Consider the following 25,750-nt stretch of genomic DNA (forward strand, 5'->3'; position numbering starts at 1 on the left):
GGCGTGTTTCTCTTTGGGTTTATCCTGTATGGTGCTCTCTGTACTTCCTGGACCTGACTGACTATTTCCTTTCCCATGTTAGGGAAGTTTTCGACTATAATCTCTTCAAATATTTTCTCATACCCTTTCTTTTTCTCTTCTTCTTCTGGGACCCCTATAATTTGAATGTTGGTACGGTTAATGTTGTCCCATTGGTCTCTGAGACTGTCCTCAATTCTTTTCATTCTTTTTTCTTTATTCTGCTCCCTGGCAATATTTCCACCATTTTATCTTCCAGCTCACTTATCTGTTCTTCTGCCTCAGTTATTCTGCTATTAATGCCTTCTAGAGTCTTTTTAATTCAGTAAGTGTGTTGTTCATCACTGTTTGTTTGCTTTAGTTCTTCTAGGTACCTGTTAAATGTTTTTTGTATTTTCTCCATTCTATTTCTGAGATTTTGGTTCATCTTTGCTATCATTACTCTGAATTCTTTTCAGGTAGGTTGCCTATTTCGTCTTCATTTTTTTGGTCTTGTAGGTTTTTACCTTACTCCTTCATCTGTAAGATATTTTTTTTGTCATTTCTTTTTTTTTTTTTTTTTTTTTTGATGGGTGGTGCTGTGTTCCTGTCTTACTGGTTGTTTGGCCTCTGCCGTCCGGCACTGGAGTTTGCAGGCAGTTGGATAGAGCTGGGTCTTGGTGCTGAGATGAGGACCTCCAGGAGGCCTCACTGCGACTGATATTCCCTGTGGTCTGAGGTTCTCTGTTAGTTCAGCAGTTTGGACTCGGAGCTCCCACCACATGAGCTCAGGCCCAACCTCTGACCTGGAAAGCAAGATCCCTCAAGCTTTGTGGTGTGGTAAAAAAAAAAAAAGAAAGAAAGAAAAGAAAAGAAAGAAAGAAAGAAAGAAAGGAGCAGTACAGTATCAAAAATAAAAAACAAAATAAAATTAGAAAGATAAAAAATATATTAGGTAAAATAAAACTATAATTAACAACCAATCACTGGGAGCTCCTCCTGTACCCTTAGGTGTCCATGGTCCCCCACCGGTGCCTGTTAAGTGCCCTAGTTGTGTGGAGACACGAATTCCACGTCCTCCTAGTACTCCACCCACTTGGAGCCACTTTTTAATGTATTTTTGATTCATTAAAACATTTTGATTCATTTAAAAACATTTTGCATCTTAAAATTTTTCTGTCACTCCCATTACCTTACCATGTGCGACAGAGTTCTTAGCATGGCAGACTCAGAACTCTTTCAATTGAAACTGGCAGATACACAATTCAAAGTTCCTTAAATCAAGTGGCTCATGTGGCTGAGATGTTGACGGTCACTTGTGGAAGTGAAAGAAGTGCACCAGGAACCATGGCCTCAAGGACTGGGACAGAAATTCAGCATCTCTAGGACTCAGTCTCCTATTTATAGGCATACCTCGGAGATATTATGGATTCGGTTCTAAACCACCGCACTAAAGTGAATATTGCAATGAAGCAAGTCACACGATTTTTTCGGTTTTCCAGTGCTTATTTAAATATGTTTACATTATGCTACAGTCTATTAAGTGTACAATGGCATTATGTCTTAAAGAAATCAATTTACATACCTTAATTTAAAAATACTTTATTACCAAAAAATGCTAACCATCATCTAACAGCACAGGGTTGCCACAAACCTTCAATTTTTTTAAAAAAAAATGCAATGTCTGTGAAGCTCAATAAAGCAAAGCACAATAAAACGAGGTATGCCTGTATATCTCATCTCCGGTTACTCATCCTCTTTGAAGACTACTGGGCTCATTCTCTAAAAATGCAAACAAGCCTTCTCCATGTAGCAGATCCCTAAATCACAGGCAGCCCTTGCTTAGCCACCCAGCAGAAAAAGTGCACTTCTTTCTTTAAATGTCAATCTCCTGGAAGGTTTAACCCTGACCCTGCTTCTGAAAGGTGTGTATCGTTTGAGCCTCTGTTCCCCTAGATTGACCAGACCTGGATCAGATACTTGCTTCATGGCAACAGTGGCAACAAGGTCTGTTAAAGTAGCAAGAGGGAGGGGAACACTTGCTTGACAAACAAAACAAAAATAGAAGACACCTTCCTCAATTACAGCATATGCAACCTTTCTCAGTCTATCCACAACCTTCTTTACAATCTTACTTCCCATTTTCCTGCAAACATACTCCAGAGTACAACCAAGCTACAAAGTACTTGCTTTCCTTAGATATTATAGGTAATTTCATATAGTCAAGGCTTTATTCAATTTTACTGCCTGGTAAACATTTTCTATTGTCTGCCTACTGATTACTTAATCTCCTAATCATATAATAGCAAAGACAAAGTTTATCTTTTCTGTAAAACATTTTCCTGCCTCAGGCAAAAGCCATTACTTGTTTATAAGAATTCAAACAGGCCTTTTTACAGGTAAGTCACCTCTGTACAGACTTTGTATTACATTACTATTTTTATGGGAAGTTGTTTACATACCTTTTTATTAATTTATTTATTTATTTATTTTTGCTGTGTTGCGTCTTCCTTTCTGTGTGAGGGCTTTCTCTAGTTGTGGCAAGCGGGGGCCACTCTTCATCGCGGTGCGTGGGCCTCTCACCATCGCGGCCTCTTGTTGCAGAGCACAGGCTCCAGACGCGCAGGCTCAGTAGTCGTGGCTCACGGGCCCAGCCGCTCCGCGGCATGTGGGATCCTCCCAGACCAGGGCTCGAACCCGTGTCCCCCGCACTAGCAGGCAGACTCTCAACCACTGCACCACCAGGGAAGCCCTACATACCTTTTTTATTAGACTGTGAACTCTAAGAGCTAAGCCTATGCATTTTTCTAATCTCTAATTCCTAGCACATAGCAAGGTTTCTGACATATAGTAAGCAAGTATAAAGTATTTGAGTGAAATGAGTAATGAATGAGTGAGCAAATGAAAATCCATTACGAATTAGGTGGATAATTATGTCTGGCAAGCTATCAAATTTGTGATGGAAAGTAATCAAACAGAAGTTGGAAACATTAGCTAAAGCCAGACTGAGGGGGCCTTATAAATCATGTTAAGGAGTTAATATTTTTCTTCTGTAAGCAAAGTTAGTAGTGTGGGGAGGATAGAAATATAAGTTCTGCATGAAGAAGAAAAATTATAATATCCACATGAAAGGTGTATTGGGAAGGTGGAAATCTAAAAATAAAGATGTTGGTTACAGATCTTTTCCTGTAGTCTCCTTTTGTGAACAAGGAATAACAGACTTGCGTGGTTTGGATGAAGCAGTGCCCTTGTTGGCACACATTTTTCAGATATGTTATTGCCTGAATCCACTCCCATCATAATGACACCATTTTAAACAGTGTTTGCAAAGTCAGTCCAAACCACTGATTTGAACTACTTTCAGAAGCAGAATATTGCAAAATATTTGGGAAATTGAGTATCATAGTATTTGCTTACTAAAATATCTATTCTTATTTCATCTGTATATCTAATTTATAATAATAATAGCTAATATTTACGTTGTAAAAACTGTTCAGAATGCTTTATGAGGATTTCCTCAGTTTATTCTCAGAGCAACCCTTGTAAAGTAGGCCTTCCCATTTTATAGATAAGGAAACTGGAGCTCAGAGAGGTTAAGAGATTTTCCCAACACCATACAGCTAGTAAGAGACAAAGCTGGAATTCTAATCCAGGAAGGCTGTCTCCAGGACCAAGCTCTTCATCAGTGTTCTGGATACGCTGATATTAGTCACATGTATACAGACTGCTCTGCTGTGGATTCAGCCTCTGCCCTTCACAGTCTCGCAACCTCGCAGGGTCAGGTAGGCCAGTGTACAGTCACGTTCAGGTCTCATTATGGGCATTGTGTCCGCATTTCAGCATTGTCTTTTTTTAGGAGTTCTATGCAAGTGGAACTCTGCACTACATTTCCTATTAACAGAGAAGATAGAAAGCATAAGAACTGGGAGGTCTTTCCAAGAGAGGAGATGGCTTTGTAGACAACTTCGGGTAGATGTTGTCACAATGAGTATAAAAGTCAGTAAGGAGATGTGAGTTAGGAAGGGACCTGTAGGGAACCTGTAATCAAATAGTCTCAGTTTTCACGACAATAGAGCTGTCTTCTGAATAGTTGCTTATTTCTGACTCCAAGTTACTCTAAAAAGATTTTAAGACAGGTGTTGACTAGGTCTAATAAGAGTGAATCTTAACTACATAAAAATAAATGTTAGCAAATATTGTAACTGCTACAAGTTCATTGGAGGTATGGCCTCCGCCACTGGGTGTAGAGCCAACAGTGAACTGGCAACATGAGTAGTATATTGGGCATTGTGTTGACTTAGGTTAGTGTAGCTAAATTCCTTCAATCTACTTTGAAGTAGAACTTCTGCATAGACCAGTGACTTTGTCCCTTTACTAACTTGACAGTGAGATCAGTTCTGAGAGGGACTTCCATGGTCTTTAGATAGCAGTGGTGCAGAGTGAATCTGCTCAGCAGGTAAAATCTTTGCTTCATTAATGAACTTGTGACAGTGACTCCAGTTCTGCCCACCTGGAGCTGCTACAGTGCGATCGCATTCAGACAGGAGAACGTGCACAACTTATCCTTCGAAAACTGTCAGATACACCGTATCTGTCAGGTGTCAGGTCATTTTTCTACAGAATTAGCATCTGCCTGCTGCAGCATTTACCGTGGGCCTTGGTGCTTTCTTTAGGTAACTCCTTTGGAATTACATACTTTTCATGACTAAAGTTACTCACTGACAGGTGATACAAATTTTGCAATAGGGAAAACAATATTCATTGCAAGTTTCAGTTTTTTTCTTAAACACTATGCCAGCATAATGAATAATAAAATCCAAGTTAGGAGAGGAAAAATAAATTGATACACTCCAATTTGTGCTAGAGCCATCAAGAGCAGTTGTCAGGATCTCCTCATAGCTCCACATTCAGTGACATCATGTTGGTAGCTTGAAATCAGCCATGGTGGGAGTATTTACACTATAGAAATTGGCAAATGCTACAAATCAGAGCTCTCCCCACTCCACCACCCCAGAAAGCTGGTTGGCATACCGCTGGCACTGAATTTCCATTAGTTGATTAACATCAAGATGTGGATAATTAGGGTAAAGGCATATTTCTCCTTACATATCTCTTTTCAAAGAAGAAATACTTCGTCTTCTTGGAAGGTAGTATGAAGCAGCAGCATTATCCACCCCACGTTTTTTTTTTTTTGAGTGGAGAAAACCTACTAAAATGCCCCATTCTTTTTTTCAAAATTATTTTTATTTACTTAGGACAAGAAGTATAACAGTTAAAATATTTAATAATTTATTTTGATTAGTAGGATACTTTTCTAAACATTTCAAACTGCAAAAGTCTTATGTGACAACCATAGAATTGTAAATTACCAAAGAGCATTAGCTGCCTTCCTTGATTGTATACCCTTCCTACACATACCTATTGCGAGCCCCTATTTGTTAATTTAGTATGGGTAACTCATTGGAAATTGCTGTGACATGGCTGTCAATTCTCTATGTTCCACCTCACTGATTGCTACACTTTTGGGACACCTTTGGATGTGACATAAATAAAACCAATGGTCATTATCAGGGTGTATGTTCAGAATTCCTACCAAAGATTTATCATTATTTCTCCATTCTTCCATTTGGTTCTATTTCTTTCCTTCTCTTACCTTCTTTCGTTCTTTCCTTTCTTACCTCAGTCTTCTTTGTTCTCTTAAAAGGGAAGATGTGGAAACAATTTAGAGGTCAGAAATTAAAATGCCTCCAGGGGTCAGACAGGCACTTAAGTGGACAAGTGTGAGACTATGGGCTGCTATCAGACTACAGAATGGAAAAAAATGCCTACCCCAGGAGCAGTGACATTCAAAGTTCTGGAAAACACTTCAGGCCAAACACAGACTCTTCTGAGAAAGCCTCTGTTAGCAGTCTCATTCTTCAGTTGAAGAAATTGAGTACTAGTGACCCTTCCACAATAATAGAAGCAGTTATCAGAAACTTGAGAAAAGCAACTAATCCAGCCTTCTTGGGATTTTACCACTTGGTCTGTCTTCCCTCTTGCTCTTATCCAATCCTTTCCAGTACTTGAGTGCCTGCTGTATCCAAAGCACTGTTTAAATTTCTGAAATTTCAAAGGGGAATGGGACCTATCTTTGCCCTGGAGGACCTCCAGTTTTAGTGGGGGAAAGGCACCAGAAGAGATTATCACAGTCCATTTGATAAGAAGTGTAGAAGAGGTTTGAAAAGACTGTTAATGCAGGCATTGAGTTGCTTAACTGATGTTGCCTAGGGATTGGGAAAAAATGTTGACTGGAGAGTCACATTTAAGGAGCTGGTAAAGGAAGAGTAGCTGTTTGAATGTCCCTCTCAATCTTTAGCTCATCATGCTATCACTAGTTCATCTCTATCCTTTTTCAATATAGTCATTAAAAATATGAATTCACAAAACTCTGACAAGTTGTTTTCCTAAACTCCTATTATTTGTTAACCATTTGCTTATGAGAAAGCCTTATAAACTTGCTGCCTTAATCTTATCGCCACAATCTGATTAACGACTGTTCCTCAGACTCACAGACTTAGAGAACCAATTTATGGTTATGGGAGAAAGGGTGGAGGGGAGGGATAAACTGGGGGTTTGGGATTGACACTGCTATATTTAAGGTAGATAACCAACAAGGACCTACTATATAGCACAGGGAATTCTCCTCAATATTCTGTAATAACCTAAATGGAAAAAAAATTTGAAAAAGACTAGATACATGTATATGTATAACTGACTCACTTTGCTGTACACCTGAAACTAACACAACGTTGTTAATCAACTATGCTCCAATATAAATTAAAAGTTAAAAAACACACAACTGTTTCTGCATTGTAAAGGCCACCCCAGAATTTGCCATTTTGTTTAGGATAATAGGACAAAATGACAAAACATTACTATAAAACATTATGAAATATACTCCTTTTTCTTAATTATATTTTATGCCAGTTGAAGAAGAAAAGCAATTGGTAATGCATTTCCCCTGCAAGTGACTTAAACTTCGCTCTTTCCTATATGTGTCATAGTGTAGTAAATGTATTTTAATGAATGTGTAATATAGTTATTTGTACTAAAATTTATGATGTCTTAAAAGAAACTTCCGTTGTCACTTATGATAAATCTAGCTAAGGTGGGGAGTGGTCAGAGGAAGCAAACTGTACATTTAGAAAGAAAAGCTATAATTATCAGCCTTAATCCTATTGAGCCTCTGGGTTAAGGGCAAGTTTTTTGGTAATATCAATACCAACTACTTTCTGGAAAAATAATATCTCCATGTAAATTTTTAATATATTCAATTATATCTATCTACTCCTGCACAATAAAACATGTCATTGTGTTCCTGAATTTCATTGTTTATGTATATCTGGATATCAAACTTCAGAACTTTGCTGAATCTGAATTTCCTCAATTATGCTTTTCATTCTGTTTACCTTTGCTCAGTTATCCCTTATTCTAAATACTCCTAACAGAAAAGGATTTATCTGGTCTATGTCTGTGCATAATCCTATTTAGTTATTTAAATAATTAAGAATTAGATAATTAAATGAGAGTCTAATTTCCCTTATTATCAAATAAGTATTTTCCTTTTTTGTAAGACTATAGATTTAAAAGCAGGCCAGAACTTATTTTTTTTTTAACATCTTTATTGGAGTATAATTGCTTTACAATGGTGTGTTAGTTTCTGCTTTATAACAAAGTGAATCAGTTATACATATGTTCCCATATCTCTTCCCTCTTGCGTCTCCCTCCCTCCCACCCTCCCTATCCCACCCCTCTAGGTGGTCACAAGCCACCGAGCTGATCTCCCTGTGCTATGCGGCTACTTCCCACTAGCTATCTATTTTACGTTTAGTAGTGTATATATTTTTTAAAACCATAATCTAAATGTGTGGTTATTTACTTCTAGAAAATAGTTTAACATAAACTAGAAGAATGTTAGCTGAGACAGTGTAAACAACACAGCCTGATAGAAGTATCCAGATAGTTCAGTCTGGAGAATGACTTCCAGAAATAAAAAGTTGAATTATCAACTTCAGCCTCAGTTATTTGGTTAATTATTTAAACTCTTAACATTTGATGTATAAACATAACCAATATGAAGTCCATAAATAATGGAATTGGCAGTATTTCTAGTCATATTACTCTGTTGGTCATAATCACATTTTATACATTGAATATTTTAGATATACAAACAAATGTGGCTTAATGAGTTAAATTTAATGAGTTTATTTAATTTAATGAGTAATTTAATGAGTTAAATTATTGTGTAAGTTTCTCTTTAAGTAATTTTAAAAGATATAAGTGATTTTTTTTTTTTTTTTTTTTTTTTTTTTTTTGTGGTACGCGGGCCTCTCACTGCTGTGGCCTCTCCCGTTGCTGAGCACAGGCTCAGCGGCCATGGCTCACGGGACCAGCCGCTCCGCGGCATGTGGGATCTTCCCGGACCTGGGCACGAACCCGTGTCCCCTGCATCGGCAGGTGGACTCTCAACCACTGCGCCACCAGGGAAGCCCATAAGTGATTTTTTTAAATAACTGTTTTATAAACTAAGCCTCAGGGGTTTTAGGTCATTATTTTTAAATCTCTCAACAATAATTAACTTATTAAAGCAGACACATCAAACAAACAAAGCAAATATGGCCATGATTACCTGGTCACCCCTCTCTGGTCTCCCTGAGTCCAATGTTTTAAAGAATATTTGTCTCATTAGAAATGTTAAGCAGCCCCCTTGCAAAGGTCCCCACTCTTCAGAGTAAATTTTCCACTATCTTATTCGTGTCCTTAGCAGGTGGGCCCAGATTAAAAGTTGTACTTCACAGAAATTATACGACATTTCAGTTTGCCAAAGAAATTCTTCATTCTTACCAACCAGTTCATAAATATCATTTGTCTACTTTGGGTCCAGCCCCCCTGGAATAATTGTTAAAACACATGAATAGGGATAATATGGAGGAAGAAGGATCAGTGAAGGAAACAGAAGAATAATTTTTATTATATCAAGAGGACTGTATTTGCTTGTTTTTCTGCATCAGTTTATGAGATGAGTCTTGAACAGAAAACGAAATTCCCAAGAATGTCTTTGTCAGAGATTTTTTTTTTTGACTGTATCAATATGGGTTTATTGAATTGTTTCTTCATGATCAGATTCAAGTCAAACTTTTTAGTAAGAAAAGTCGGGGGTGATGCTGTGTACTTCTGTTGGGCGGCATGGTATCCTTTTGGCCTATTATCCATGATGTCAAGCTTGATCACTTGGTCAAGGGTGATCTGGCAGTTCTCTCCACAAAGGTCCTGTCTCCCTCTGCAACAGATAATATCTGCAGCGCTAGGCTGAAACCAAGTGTGTATTTTTGTCAGAGATTTTTTTTTTTAAAGCATCCTCATGTTTAAAACTTCTGTGTATCTTAAATTGAAGGTAGTGTCTTATTAACTGTATCTTATGACACTCAAAGTCATTTTCCAAAAAAATTAATACTGTCATAGAACTACTATTAAATTTTTTTAAATTCTTCATCAAAAAAAAGTGAGTTGATATATTTGGATAAAGCCACTGATGACTTTGTTGCTATCCTGTGGTTAAAGTTTATGCCGTCATGGACCTTGAGGGTATTACACTAAGTGAAATAAGTCAGATGGAGAAAGACAAATACTGTATGATTTCACTCATATGTAGAAAATGACTTCACTCCTATAAAAAACAGTCAAAAAATCAAAATAAGTAAACAAACCAAACCTAACAAAAATAAACACATAGATACAAAGAACAGAGTAGTGCTTACGAGAGGGGAAGGGGGCAGGGGAGGGTTAAATGGATAAAGGAGATCAACTGTATGGTGAAGGATGAAAACAATTCTTGGTGGTGAGCACACTGTAGTGTATACAGAAGTAGAAATATCAGGCTGTACCCATGAAACTTGTATAATATTATAAACCAATGTTACCGCAATAAAAAATAAATTTAAAAAAACATGCCTACCTTGGAGGTACAGGCTGTCTGAGCACCATATTATTCTACTCTAGATCTTAAGCATCTTCATCTGTCCTAGTCTAGCATCCCAAACTTCTCCTTTAGGTGTTAAGAATGTCTACTCAAGTTCCAGTGACTCCTGGGCATATTTTTTAAATTAGTTTGCTGTTATAATTCATTTAAAATGGAATTTGACATTCTACCTTGAACAGCCTGCTAAGTCAAGGGGAAATGACTCTTGCTGACCAACCAGATGATTTCTGGCTGAACTGACTCTTTTTTTTTTTTTTTTTTTCCCATGAAGTTGTTTATTCTTGTTATTAAAACTTGAACTCAGGTAATCCTGGTTATTCTGGAAAAAGCACCTTGTTGTAGGGATCATTTAATCATCTTTTTCGACAATCACCTCTCCGTGAAGCACCTTTCTTCTCTGACGTAACGTATGAAAGTAGAGTTGTGGAAACAATGGTATATACAAGGCCATGGTTATAAGAAGAAAATAACAGTAGTCAAAAGAGACATTGTATTTATTGGGAAGTCTTATTGAGAACATTCCTGTTTTCTTCATAGTAAGGCAGCGTATATTGTAAGAAGTTCACCAGCAACTCCAACAGGATATAAGATGATAAAAAAATTATATTGGTTTTATACTGTAACGAGCCACACCATAAAGATTCTTGAACTCACTTGGACCCCAGCCACAAGCACAGAAGTAGGTACAATTCCAATTAAACAGTGGACTACCTCAAGCAAGGCAGATGTCTGGAAAAATTTGTGTCTTCTGAATACTTTTATATAAACCTTTGTGTGTTCCTTTTTCCATATAAAAACGTACCATGGCAATAGCTAGTACCGGCCGCCCCGCGGTCATGGCGATGTTGTAGAAGGTGAGCCAGGCGGTGGCCAGCGAGCCCCGGCGCCTCCTCTTGCCCGCGGCCTCCCTCTCCTCGCCGGCCTCCGAGGCGCCGCCGTTGGTGCCATCCTCCTCGCTGGACGCCATGGTGGCCGCGCAGCCGGGGAACGTGGACGAGAGGGGCAGGGGAGCGGGAGGGGGCCCGGCCGAGCGCGCCGCTGAAGCGCCGCGGCCCGCTGCCGCCGCCTCCGTCAGGCGCCCCATGTGCCGTGCGCAGGGGGCTCAGAACTGACTCTTCAGAATACTTTTGGAAGACCTGAAAATGTAGGAAAGCAGATCTAAAGGATTTTTAAGGATAGATTTTCTCTACCTACACCTTCTAGTTTCTTGATGTGTAATAGATGCTAACACTTTATTAAGTTGATGTTCCTTGTCCTGGAAGGAACAAGACGTGTAGGCTGTACAGCTTTGTTTTATTCCCAGTGTTGCTTCCTTTTGCAGAATGAACAGCTGACTTTGGCTGATGTTTGCGGATACCTGCAGGATCTGATGTTGACTCGGAATAACAGACAAACCCTTCTTTTGACATAGAGTTTTTGTTCCTCTGCCAGTTCAAACGAGGCTCCCCTTTTGTTCTGTGCAACCACAAACTGCCTCTGCTGCTTTCTCTAGGTTAATCACAGACAAGGCCCAACTGTTTGATATGTATCAGCTGAGAGTTAAACAAAAACCCAGACCTAAATCTCAAATAACCAGAGGAAGAAGGATGCCTCCTTATCAGCCAGTGTCTTATCAAGTACCCATTGGGTCTTTGAATGGACTTGGACCAAGCACTTAATTGACTGGTACCACTTGGGATATAATTTATAACACATGGTATTAGGAAGCCTATAATTATTGATGAAAATGAAGATACAGCCACAATTTTTTTAAAACCACTGTGGTGATCACTATCTCAGTATGCTGGTTAGACCTTTAAGACAGGTCACATTAATACACATGTAAATTGTATGTTAGTAGGAAACCACCTATTAGTAGAAATAGCCCCATTTTTTAATAAAAATCTCTATATCTTAGAATTACTTGTTGGTGAAATGTCTTGAAAAGGTTCACTCCTGCCTTATTATTATTGCCTGCCATTCTCATGCCCTGGTAACTAACTATAGCCTTTTACTTTAAACATTTCATATTAGCTCATCATTTCGCCAGGCCAGTTGTCCATACCCCAAGTTTGGACATTCTGTGTTGTAACAAACTTCCTTCCAGTGCTGGCAGACTAGCTGTATTTGACAACATGCCTGCACGTAGCCCCACACAGATAACTTTTTATGGAAGAGCCATTAAAAATCCCATTAGAAGCAGGTAATTCTGACTTTAAACAACAGTCACAGGTCAGGGTTCTGAATGAGATTCTAGCCCACCCTAATTTAAGGAATTTTGTAAAAACATAATATTTGCAAAGTATCTATAATAACGTCTAGCACACACACTAAATTGCAGTTATTCTTATCATTTGACACTGTTCACTCTTTGGTTTGCCATACAAATTTAAGATTTAGTCACACTGTCATTAATCTTAACAAAGACAATTCTTTATTTTAATTCTAGCAAGGTCCAGGGTGTTTGGTTTTCTTTTCTCCTTTTCATTGTGACACGCAGGAGTGTGTGAGATAAATGGTCCTGGAGAGAGTCAGGAATCACTGATTTGCTTTCAGATAAATCACCTGAAGCTTCCTAAATATGTGAAGTTTTGTTCAGAGACATACAGAGGTTCAGATTCTATTTTTTCTCTCCCTTTATAAGTCATATTAGCAGAAGAATTCTTCTTAATATCAAACACAAGCCACAGTTCGCACTGGTATCCTCCCGCTCAGGCCCAGTGAAGGTGGAGAGCTCTGAAACAGTCCTGCTTTTATGTTTAGAGTAGTTCACATCCTTCTCTACCCACCTCCTCCTGAGGCCCCAACCCCTAGCCCCAAGGACCTGGTATTTAAATTTCAGTATACAACAGTGTGCAGTTCTAATTTCCTAAAAGGTACTCACATATTTACTCAGACTTCTGCTAGATTATACCAGGGGAAATAAACTCATCATTTAATCAAATTCAAACCATAGACACTGAATTAAACATTTCCAATATGTTCATTGATAACTCTGATAATCAACTTTTATTGAGTAACTACTGTGGTTTTTATGCTCTTTCTTTTTTACTTTTCAGCAAGATAATCGTTTTGATATATTTCCTGTATAGTTTTGAGATAGTTTTCCAGATTAAACCTCTATTGGGCTGCATATAGGAAACAGTGATAGATAAATGTTTCTCGGGACTCAGGAGATACAGTGTAAAAGGATCAGTTCTGCCTAAGATTAGCCATGTTAATTCTCTGATTCCAAAAAACTTATGTATTAGCTGTTAAAAAATACTTTAAGATGAATATATCATTTTCTAATAATTTCTGATTATTTTTAAAGTAGTACAATAACAAATTCCTTTCTGACTAGTGACCTCTATTCATGGATGTATTGCTATAAAATAATCCACCCTTATCATTCATATTTCTGGGTAGTTGAGTAAGGTAGGAACTATTTTTGATATGCAAGAGCAAATACTGAAGCAGTGGGGTTCCATGCACTTTCTGTCAGCAAAGGTATCAACTGTCAGGAACCACTGATAAGTCCCATTTCAAGCCAGTAGAGTCTGGATAATACCAAACTACAAGACAACAGTTAGTGTGTGTGAACTGGCGGTACTGCCAAATTGAATTACCATTCCCACCCAAAATAAACAGACTTGAAGTTAAACAAAGCTGAGTCATCCATCTGCAAGGTATGTAGTGGGCTTAGCTAGGGAGAGAGACCTTTTGATTTGTCAAAGCAATTTTAAAGCTACTGCCATTTCTCCAAGCCAGATTTTGAAAAGGTCAAAGGGAGCTTTAAAATATGATAACGCTGTCTTGGAGTTGGGGGACATATGGTACTTGCTAAACAAATGGCAGACTGAATGAATGTTAGGTAAGGTTTGCTCTACTCTGGAGCCACCCTTAGCACAGAATAAAGAACAGCTCTCCTATCCTGACTTCACCAGTAATTTAATCTCACCAGGAAACGTAACTTAAACTCTCAGTTTCTCCATGTGTAAAATAAGGAGACCGTAAAAGATGCTTTTTCAGTTTTGTCAAGCTTCTTAAGATCCCATGACCTTAAAGGGCTCAGAGAGTAGATAGAGGATCTTGGTTCAAATAATCATTTCTTGAAAAAAAAACTATAGGATAAATGGTTTTATTTACAGTTTATGAGCCCGTTCATTATCTTTTTTTTTTAATGGACTAAATGTTAAAGTCAGGTACAGTGAAAAATAAGGATGTGAATAATTACATTAGAAACCTCAAATGAGAACCAAAGTCACAGAAGGGATTTTGTTAAAATCAAAAACTCATTGTATCAATTCAGCAACCACTAAATTATTAGTATATCCTTAGTTTTAGGTGTATTTGTCTTATCTCCTCAACTATTAGGTTGGATTATGAAATTGCATTTTCATGGGCTAAAAACAGTCGAGTATTATAGATGTGATCTCCCTGGGAGCAGGGTGCAATGCTGGATACTCCTCCCTTGTTCCCTGCAGTTCTTGATATAATGCTGGGCACATTTGTTCTTTGACAAAATGTATTGAAAACAGTATTTGGGAACAGAAAGCCTTTTTTAAATCACTTAGTGTAATATATTATTTTAAAGAAGAAGAAAATGCTACCCCAAAATTTCTCAGAATTGTAGTTCTTTTGATGTTCAGAATCACGCTGAGATATTATACACAAAAAAAGTATGCTTTGTGAGCCACAGAACTTCAGTTGAAAATTTTCACTTTTTAGCATGCTAACTATATATCTAAGTTAAATATCCTGTTTAATGGCCATTTATAAATTCAATCACTACCACTGGTCAGTTTTGTAAAATAGAATAAAAGGATGTTATCTGCAGTGTAAGTACAGCACACTGTTGAATTCTTTTCCTTAAGGTGCACAGTAAATGTACAGGTAGTCATAGGCAACTGTTTTGTAATGTACTACATTTCTAATCTGTTATTCCTAACCTATTATAAATGTTTGCAGAGACAGAAGAATTGAATTTTTCTAATCTGTAAAATGATGCCAACTTCAACAAGTAGGCGTTCTAAATAAAATTTTTTAAAAGGAGCAAACTGAAAAAAAAAAAAGAATGTGCTTTGGATGTTCTACCTACTAGTGAAAGGAACTGGTCTGATAAAATATATAGGAATAGTTCTTAGCAAGTGAAGTTAGCAAAAGGGAATAAGGGTGGTTCTCAAAATTCTAAAAACCTGAATGCATTGTTCTTTTGCCATTCTTGTTGATGGAGCTGTTAACATTTTTGGAAAAAAAATTTTTTTAAATAGTTAATGCCGACAAGAAGAACTTAATGCAAAGGAACATAGTAACAGTAATACCAGAATATAAACATGATCTGAATCTGAAACATAATCCCTAAATGTATTACTTTGCTGTGTTTGATAAGCTTCAGTCTCTATAAGGAAGCAACTTGCACTTGTAGATTTAATCACTGTTTATAGAAAGGTGTCATAGCTTAGCCAAATTAGAAATAGAGGGCTTCCCTGGTGGCGCAATGGTTAGGAATCTGCCTGCCAATGCAGGGGACACAGGTTCAATCCCTGGTCCAGGAAGATCCCACATGCTGCGGAGCAGCTAGGCCCACGGAGCAGCTAGGCCCACGCACCGCAACTACTGAAGCCCGTGCTCCAGTACAAGAGAAGCCACCTCAGTGAGAAGCCCGCACACCACAGTGACGACCCAATGCAGCCAAAAATAAAATAAATAAATGAATAAATTTGTTAAAAAAATAGACTAATTGCAAAGATGTTTATAGGTCATGCTTTTAACTTAGGTCTTACACTGTGTAAAACTGCATTTTTGTGACATCTCTGCCATTTTAATTATAGAATTATCATATTTTAGATCATTTGGTTTAATATTTGTCAATAACAGTTTATGCTGAAACCTACAAAACCTCCAAATAATATAGTCTAACACCCTGTATTTACAAATGAGGAAACTGAAGCCCAGAGAATTTAAGTAGCTTTAAGTTACTTAGAGTTAAGGCATGGCACAAGTTGGGACTTGGACATGTATATTGCTATGGCTAAGGTGCCATTTGTTCTCCTTTTAACTGCAAAATGTTTTCCTCATATATTTATACCCTGTCCAAAATGGTATAAAGATTAAATAAATAACGCTCTGACCTTGGTGCTTGGAATGAAGTAGACAGAAGACTTTTATTGACATAATAATGTGTTATGAATATATTTACAAGTTGTGTCTAGATTTGATGACCATAGGCAGTTGATGATTTATTGACCCAAGGACAAGTCTGTCATACTTTGACAAATTTGCCAGTTTTCCAAACCCTTGGAAGAAACTTTGAAACAAAAACCTATTAGATACACTGCCTGTCTTATGATTGATTGTTTATTTGTTTGTTTGTTTGTTTTTTCTGATAGAAACATGAGTTCAGCTGGCCCTGAAGGGAGGAAAGTGATGAGAAGGTGTGATGGGCTGATTGACTCACTGGTCCATTATGTCAGAGGAACCATTGCAGATTACCAGCCAGATGACAAGGTGATACAAGAATTAGATGTCTCTCATATTGAATTACTTATTTTGTCTTACTAAGACTCTTCAGAGTATTCTTGAAGTAGCTGTTTGGGTTTGGCTTTATTTATTAACTCATTTGCTGAGCTTAAGATTTCCTGTACATGCTCATAAATATTAATATCTATCTAGCCCCATTTTTTCTTCTACTTTCCAGACCCAAATTTCTAACTGTTTAACAACTCTGGATATTTGAAAGGAGCCCAAATACTACATATTCAGCAATGAAATTTATCTCTTCCCTCATCTCCGAACTTACTCCTCTGTATAAGCCTTCCTAATAATTATTACCATCTACCAAATGAAAATAGAAACCTGAGTAATGTTGCACTTCCTCTCTTCCATCACATCCCACATCCACTGGACAACAAATCTTGTGCATTTTACTTCTGAAATGCTCTTTAGTTTAACCAGTCCTCTTTAATGCTACTACTGCTGTCATAATTTGTGCATCTTTTATACTGATTATTGTAGTCGACTGGTCTCTATAAGCAATATCTCCTCCTATTTTCCAAGTCCACGTGGCTACTAAACAATGTACCTAAAATCTAAAATCATTCTGAACACTCTTTAAAAGTAAACTAGAACTGCTCCCCAATGTTTTAAAACATTCAGCCTCTACTTCTTAGCATTGTGCTCATGACCATTTATGATTTAGCCCTAGCCTTTCTAGCTGTGCTCATTTCACTCCCCCAGCCGCCCTGCAGTCCAAGCGCACCCTGTTGCATCCAGTTAACCTTGTAAGATCTAAAGCCTAAGAGGTCCTGTGGTATAGCACTTGCAAAGGGATATCTATATGTATATGATCAATATTCATGTCCTATTTTCTCAGGCCACAGAGAACTGTGTGTGCATTCTTCATAATCTCTCCTACCAGCTGGAGGCAGAGCTCCCAGAGAAATATTCCCAGAGTATCTATATTCAAAGCCGGAATATCCAGTCTGACAACAACAAAAGTATTGGATGTTTTGGCAATAGAAGCAGGAAAGTAAAAGAGGTATGTTGGGGGAGACCTTTGAAAGAATAAGTGTGTGTGTGTGTTTCTGAGTACTTAGTATATGTCAGGCTCTATTTTAAGTTTTTTTAATCCTTATATCTACCCTATGAGGTATGTATTATTAATACCCTCATTTACTGATGAGGAAACAGAGGGTACAGAAAGGTTAATTCAGAATAATTCAAATTAGTGGAGGAGATGGAATTGAATCCCAGGTAATCTGGCCCCAGATTTACACTATTAGCCATCAAACCATACTGCTCTATGCCCTGCAGGTTAGGAAGTAAGCTTAATGCCACATGGCCAGTGGCAAAGCATTGTTTTAACATTAAAAGCAGCCCTGACATTCAGCTTTAAACATTCTAAAAACAAATTTGTACATCCTAAAAGCAAACCCCATACATAGGAAGGACTGCTGTCCAGACTGGCATTTCATGAAATAGAAGGAATGTGATCTCTCCTACTCCTCAGAGTATCACAGTGTATGTGAACTTGGAGGACAACTGGTAAATTTAGAATCCTGATGCTATCCTGGACAACTTCACAAGACTCTGAGGGAAGAGGCCTGTTTTTCTTATCTTCAGAGTGAATGTGACTAATTTAGCTTTTAGCTTAACAGCAGCCTGAAAACTATTCTAGAACAGTCAATGCTTAATTCTCTGCATTCTCTCTCGCTGTGAAATGTAAAGTGAGTATGGGGTATTGTGAGGGAGAAATAGTCATCATGGGCTAAAAGTTAAATGATTGTGAATCATACATATTTGATTTTTCATTTTTATTTTAAGGGCTTCTTATTATGCTAATTATTAGTCTCCTTCGACAAGACAGTACTTCTGGTCTCTTGGTTTGGGTGTGGAATTGTAGAAATGACTTGAAGGCATTAATTTTGGATTTCATCGTGTGTGTGGTTAGCAATACCAGGACATGCTAATGCCAGAGGAAAAGAGCAACCCCAAGGGCGTGGAGTGGCTGTGGCATTCCATCGTGATACGGATGTATTTGTCCTTGATCGCCAAGAGTGTCCGAAACTACACTCAAGAAGCATCTTTGGGAGCTCTCCAGAATCTCACGGCAGGAAGTGGACCAGTGAGTATCATGATTACTTTTTAAAATAATGGCATTGTAGACACACCTACATTAAGTTCAGAAATGACAGTGAAGTAAGAACAGAAGTTTTCTCACTTCAATCAAAACAGTCCTCAGGAATTGCCAGAGAGAGTTCGGCTTTGCAGGACTTTCAGCCTCAGCTTCTGCAAACCCCGGTCAGACTGCGAGTGAAAGACTTGTTGGTATTTACGAGTATCAGTCAGAACTCTTTCTGTTACAAGTCTCAGAATCCTACCTGAACTGGCTTAGGCAAAAGAGAGGAATTTCTTGACTCATATAACTGAAAAGTCCAGGGTGGGTTTTCCTTCTGTCATGGTGGGACATAGGTGCCCAGCAATTGTATTTGTGATTCTCTATCTCTGGACTCTGTTTTCCTCTGTTGGTTTCATTCTCAAAGGCTAGCCTCATATTACAGCAAAGATAGCCACCAGTGATTTCAGGCTTACCTCTTATCCAGCTCAATGTCTCCACAGGAAAAGAAACTACTACTATTTTCCCAATAGCTCTGTTAAGAACTGGGGAAATGAGCCTCACTTGCCCATTTCCAAACCAGTACCTGGCCAGGAGCCTGTGATGTTCTAATTGGCCAAGTCTGGATTATGTGCTCACATGTGAATTTCAGGGGCAGGGGTTTCAGTGAGCGAGGGTCACTAGCACTTGTACCACATGGAGTGGCTCCCTAATGGAAAGTCAGAGTGTTGTTACCAAAAGGAAGGATGAATGCTAGAAGGCAGAGACAACACATGTCCACTGCAGTTAGAAAGACTATCTGTGCTTTTGTGTCCCAGAAAGTCAACTATAAAATAAAGACTTTCTTCTCTTTCCAGATGTACTTTATACCAGCAAAATCAAAATATTAAAAAGAGTAAAAACTTACAAGGTCCTATGATAAACCATAATGGAAAAAAGTATGAAAAAGAATGTATATATATGTATAACTGAATCACTTTGCTGTAAAGAAATTAATACAACATTGTAAATCAACTGTACTCCAACAAAATACATTTTTTAAATTACTTTAAAAAAGAGTAAAAAGTTGTTCCTTTCCCCACGTATTTTACAGCTTGCAACATAATAAAGGATTCTATAAATATTTAATTATTTGAACTAAGCTTGTATTCTTTGCCTTGATCATAAAATGATTAAATTCTCCCCAAGTAGTTCACTCTATGGCCAGTCTAATTATCCATCATCGTAGAGGAAAGCACTCTTGCTGATAACAAAAATATTATTTATTCTTTACTTAAGAAACCATGTTCATTCTTTAATGAACCATGTTCATTCTTTGCTCAGTTTTGAATAAAATTGTGAAATACTAAAACCAGTATTTCTCTAATTTTAACACCGTGGTTAAGAATACAGCCCAATTTTAATCTCTTTGAAATTCTTCAGAATGTACTTGTGCACAAAGAGAAAGAAATGGGGAGTGACCAGGGAGCCCTGACACACAGAAAGACATAATTTACTGTCTTATCTTCCCATTTCCCCATGCTTGGTTTCCCAAAACCATTTCTTTCATTTTCCCAAACTACAGAAGCCCTCTTATTAACTGACTACCAGCCAACTTAATAGAAAAGGTCAGAAATTAAATTGCTGTGTCTGTATGTATTTAAGCTCACTATGCTTTGAGGATGGTTCAATATGAGCTAACCCTTTAAGCTTGGATTTTAGCCTCTTCCACTCCAAAATCTTTCACGGAATCCAAACTATCCAGAGGTGTTTCCATGTTTCTGTCAATACAGGAATATTTGCCACCCAACATACAAGAATATGCCATTCTGAATATGTAGTTTATTCAGACTACATAATTCCTTTATTCATTTATCAAACAAACAGTATTTGAGCACCTTCTACATAAAAGGCACTAGCCTAGTGCTAAGTATATAGTGGTGAATAAGACAAAATCCCTGTGTTTGGTAATAATCTAGCTGGGAAAAAGAAATAAACAGAAATCTAAGAGTTCGAAGTCCAAAAGGAATCCAAGCAGTGGATTTTAAATCATACCTAACCTTAGACCAGTCCAGTCCCCTGAAAGGAGACCTACACTAAACTGGTATTAATCCATACTCAAGGCTATTAGAGTTGAACTTGACTAGAGATTTATAGGAGAAAATCATTAGCAGCATGGGACAATGATATGAGGACCCTTTGTTCTTTTAAGTTACAAGATGCTTTTTATTAAAATTTTGACTTACATGTATATTTTTTCTAATTATTACTTTCCCTAATTTTGCTATGTTTAGATGGTGTGATAAAAAAATGCTTGGCTTTGTAATTTCTAAAAGGAATCACTGAATAGAAAAACATGAAAAGCAGACCATTAGACATAGTTCCAAAAAATACCCAGTCCATTCACCTGTGTTCATAACTGAGACAGCACTGAGCATTGATGGCCATGTGCCTTAGATGGCAAAGAACCTGAACTGGACTGAATAGCTTCTAAAAGATAAATTCTATAATTTTAGTATAAAATTATGGCAGTAATTTCTTGCTGGTAAGAATACCTTAATGTAAGCTTTATTAGTTCAGGTATAATGGTCATTATTTTTTAAATGATACAAAAAAACCACAAAATAATAAATAAGGAAAGGGGATGGGTTGATAAAATTTACCCATTTAGCAAATTCTCTAAGGATAGTGTAAAGTATAAAGTACAGTATAAATAACTCCTGGGTGTGTAATGTACAGCATGGTGACTATAGTTAACAATATTGTATTGTATATTTGGAAGTTGCTAAAATAGTGGATCTTAAAAGGTCTCATCACAAGAAGGAAAAAAAATGTGTGACTATGTGTGATGATGGATGTTATCTAAACTTACTGTGATAATTATTTTACAATATATCAACTCATTATGTTGTATATACACATAAAATTAAACATTCAATGTACAAGTTAAAAATCATTGAAATAAACAGTTTTCAAGTTTCTAAAACACTTTAAAGGCACTTAATTTGATGTCCAATGGAAAAAAAAATGTGTTCCCTGTCTCACACCTTACACACAAATCAGTTCCAACAGCAATGAGATTTAAATGTGGAAGGTAAAACAATAAAGCTTCTAAATGATAACATAGAATATCTTCATGACCTGGAATAGGGAAAGATTTCTTAATAGTAGACATAAAAAGCACATAAAGTCAATATTTTATAAATTGACTACATTAAAATTAATAACTTAAGCTATCAAAAGACAGTAAAAAGGCAAAGCACAGAGGAGGAAAAGATTTTTGTAACAAAAGATTTTTGTAACATATTTTGTAACATATAAGTAACAAAGGTTGGTATCTAGGAAATAAAAGAAAATTCATCGATTTAACAATAAAAAGATAGACAGCCCAATAGAAAAATGGACAAGAGATTTGAACAGGCACTTCACAAACATAATGTATAAATGGCCATTAAACATTTGAAAAGGTGCTCAACCTCATTAGTAATCAGGGCAATATGAACTAGAAGTGCTGTTTGTAAATAATTGACTAGCAGTCATTCTCACAAATTCCCTAAAGCTGGAATATGAAATCTCTATTTGGTAAATTTGATTGTTTATTTTCCTTAATGAGCAAATTCTAAAGACCATTCCACATCGGCCTCTCCCATTTCCCTCAATGAATCAGAATTCTGTGATCATTTTTATATACTAGGCCTTGAGATGACAAAGAAAACGCTATGAGAGACATAGAGCTGGACTCATTGACTCAGAAGAGCAGAGCTTTTGCAGATGAGGAAAGATGTAATTACTTAGATGGGCCATTGGGAAGAGAGAGGGATGCTAAATCTACCTCTATGTCCAAGGAGGAGTTGTACAGAATGGCTGCAGGTGAAGGATTCTTCCCAGAGGAAAGAAAAGAGTCTGATGGAATGTTCTGCAAATTAGTGAAAGACAAAGTGTAACTTTGGAGCAAACATTGCAAAATAGTGGTTATTAAACTTCTTTGAGTCATGGGCACTTTGAGTATCTAATAAAAGTTATGGACTCTTTCCCTGAAAAAGATTACTATAAACACAAAAATAATTTTAAGGACCTCCTGTTCCCTCCCTGAAACCTATCCTGGATCCTATATTAAGAACCCCTTTTTTAGACAGTACAGTGGAGAATGTAAGGAGGGCACTGTGCAGGAGGTAGGGGAAGCAAGCAGAGTTTAGGTAGATAAACAGAGAAGATAGACACCCTGAAGAATGGTCAAGAATACACAGATTTTTGGCATGGTAGCCTCATGTTAGCTTCAAATAAGAATATATAAAGTTGCAGACACAAGCTAAGGTCTTAGTATTGTTGGAGGTTTGCTGATGCTAGGAAGGGCCTAGTTGGTACTCAGACCCTGTGAAAGTAGGTGACCAGCCTAATTCCAAATAAGGTTTGCCTCTGGTGGACCTAGACCTGGACCAGCAACTTGCCCATGCAGCCTCTGGTACAGAGAATAGAGTTACAGGTAATCTGACTAGCCATACATTCCTTTCTTTAAAAGCCCAATATCTCTTTCAGAATAAACTAGCTTTTTAGAAATGAATACGTTTATTAAATATGTAACATGCCAAAATTTGAACAGACAAACAGAGAAGATGAATAAGCCAACAACCAGTAAATACATTGAAATAGTAATCAAAGACATCTCCCTTTAAAATTTTTCTCAGCTCAGTTGGCTTTATAGCTAAGTTCTACCAGATCCACAAAGTTGGAATTATTCTTATATTACACAAATAGTTCAAGAAAATAGAAAAGGGGAAAAAAACTTACCCACTAAATTTTATGACATTAGTGTAACTTTGATTCTAAAACGTCCTTTTCTTTTCACAATGATGAACTGAAAATGTGAATTAAACGAATATAAAAAAGAAAGGGAAAGACAGACCCATTTTATTTATAACCAGATGCAAAAAACATAATAGCTAGGGGCTTCCCTGGTGGTGCAGTGGTTGAGAGTCCGCCTGCCGATGCAGGGGACACGGGTTCGTGCCCCGGTCCAGGAAGATCCCACATGCCGCGGAGCAGCTGGGCCCGTGAGCCATGGCCGCTGAGCCTGCGCGTCCGGAGCCTGTGCTCCGCAACGGGTGAGGCCACAACAGTGAGAGGCCCGCGTACTGCAAAAAAAAAAAAAAAAAAAAAAAAAAAAAAACATAATAGCTAACCAAATCCAGTATTTTATTTAAAAATACTGAATAAACTGTCTTTATCCAGTAATTAAATTGAAAACCTAACAAGAATTTAAAGAAAGTATCTCTAGCTTTTAAAACATCTCACTCAATCTCTAGTAATCTACAGAAATTAAGAAATTTTAACCATGAAGTAAAATACAATAGTATTTATAGAACATGTCTCACAAAACAGATGCCAACATCAGTAGCTCAGACTGTTGTCCAGAAAGAAAATGGCCTTCAGCACACACGAAAGATGCTGCATGTTGGTGATCCAACTGTGAAAAAGACTGCCATCTCTCTACTGAGGAATTTGTCTCGGAATCTTTCTCTGCAGAATGAAATTGGTAAGTCAGTATAAGTCTCTAGATGTAAAGTGTATATATTGAAAATACAAATGCAATAAAACATTGTCCTTATCACATTCTTTTTACAATGATGAGCTGAAAATGTGAATAAAGAGCAAAATGTGATAAATAGAACTAGTTTTTGTGTACCCAGACATCAAGCGTTGGCTTTCGCACTGGTCTCAAATAGGATTTTTCTTAATATCCAGCTTTGTTTTTGTTCTAATTACTACCAAAGAGAAATGTTAGACCATACTAATAATTAATGAGATAGGTAATATATTTGATATTTCTCAGCCCTCAGCTATGCCATCCAGTGAGTCTTTTTAACCCATGTCTTTCAGAATGTTCTCTGTGTGGCCTGCTTAAGCACCACTCTTCTGAAACATTAAACAAACACACACACACACAGTGGTTGTTCACCTCAGAAGCTTGGCCATTGTTGTACTAGAAAAAAATGGTTGGACAGAGAATCACAAAGAGAAGGAATCATGAATATAACAGATTTGGCATAGGTTTTAGAATAAATACGATGAAACACATTTGCTCCTTTTTTTCTAAGTCCGTATTATTGACAAAGATGATAACTATGTTACACTTTCAAATTACATTTTTCATTCATTTTCTTTATACCTGAAAATGTAAATGTTTGGGAATTAAGTCATAAACTATAAAATTAGATAATAAGAAGATAATGCTAAAATTAATCATGCTTTCTAATGCTCCATAAATTAGTCATTTCTGACAATTTAAAACTCAGTTTTTCAAAAATTCCACTGAATTTTTTTTTGTTTTTTTAATGGATTGGATTATTTTGAAATCTACACACACACACACACACACACACACACTCACTCACACTCACACAGTGCCAAAAGTCTGTGGTTATGTTTTAACAATGTCATTTTCAAAGACAGCCAGTAGCACAACATTGAACAGGAGGTTTCATACAACGCTTTTGTGCCCATTATGAATGTAGAGAGCCTGGAAATTTTTCAGTGAATCTGAAAGAAACCATGTCAAAGGCCCTGTCTCAAAATTATGAAAGTGTTCTTCTCATTGTCTTTCATGGACTTTTGGCTGCACTTCAATCAGGTGTATTATCCTTTGACTTTTTTTTTCTCAAATGAAATGTTAAGTCCATCTTTAGAGCATAGCTGATGAGAAGAACTGCGCTCTGCACACTGTGCCTGTGCCTTCAGGGCAGAAATGCTGTTGTCTCAAGTTCCACAGTCCTCGAGCTGTTGGAACAATACAGCTGTAGCCCCACAATTTATATAAGGTGATTTCACTGATCAACCTCCCCTCGTTTTAAGGACAATCGTGAGAAGAGGCTTCAGCAAGATAAATGCAGTTTTTGAATTCCAAATTGGTTTTATGTCAAATATGTAATTTGAGTAAAAATACTTGTGTTAATTCAGGGTATTAATAGCCAGGAATAAATGAAAATCAGTTTGAAATACAAGCTTTGTGTTTTTCCTGAGAGATTTCTAGGCCAAGTAAAACTTTCCATGGGCTGACCTGGAATGAAGTCATCACATTTCACTTAGATTTAACAGAAATTAACTTGAAACTTATTTTCTTAAAAACTTGAAGATAGGCAACTTAGCATGGTGACAGAATAACAGGTCTCATGCAGAAGACA

The 25,750-nt window shown here is 37.2% G+C and overlaps 1 protein-coding gene and 1 pseudogene across 3 annotated transcripts in view; one reads left to right on the plus strand and one right to left on the minus strand.

The window, feature by feature from the left end:
• The window catches only part of PKP2 (plakophilin 2), a gene marked incomplete at both ends in the record, with an annotated part of 85,324 nt that overhangs the window by 54,159 nt on the left and 5,415 nt on the right, over positions 1–25,750 (plus strand). Inside the window, 4 exons of one of the 2 annotated variants that reach the window (XM_079714730.1) lie at positions 16,369–16,486; positions 17,352–17,516; positions 18,429–18,602; positions 23,952–24,105. In XM_079714730.1, coding sequence (XP_079570856.1) covers positions 16,369–16,486; positions 17,352–17,516; positions 18,429–18,602; positions 23,952–24,105 — 611 coding nt within the window. The remainder of the gene's footprint in view (positions 1–16,368; positions 16,487–17,351; positions 17,517–18,428; positions 18,603–23,951; positions 24,106–25,750) is intronic. The other variant, XM_079714731.1, reaches the window with a different exon arrangement.
• Positions 10,368–11,102, minus strand: LOC307060359 (very-long-chain (3R)-3-hydroxyacyl-CoA dehydratase 1-like; annotated as a pseudogene). Its single transcript has one exon. The product of its transcript is annotated as a very-long-chain (3R)-3-hydroxyacyl-CoA dehydratase 1-like (transcript).

The sequence above is a fragment of the Hyperoodon ampullatus genome, assembly GCF_949752795.1.
Source record: "Hyperoodon ampullatus genome assembly, chromosome: 11".
Taxonomy (NCBI): Eukaryota; Metazoa; Chordata; class Mammalia; order Artiodactyla; family Ziphiidae; genus Hyperoodon; species Hyperoodon ampullatus.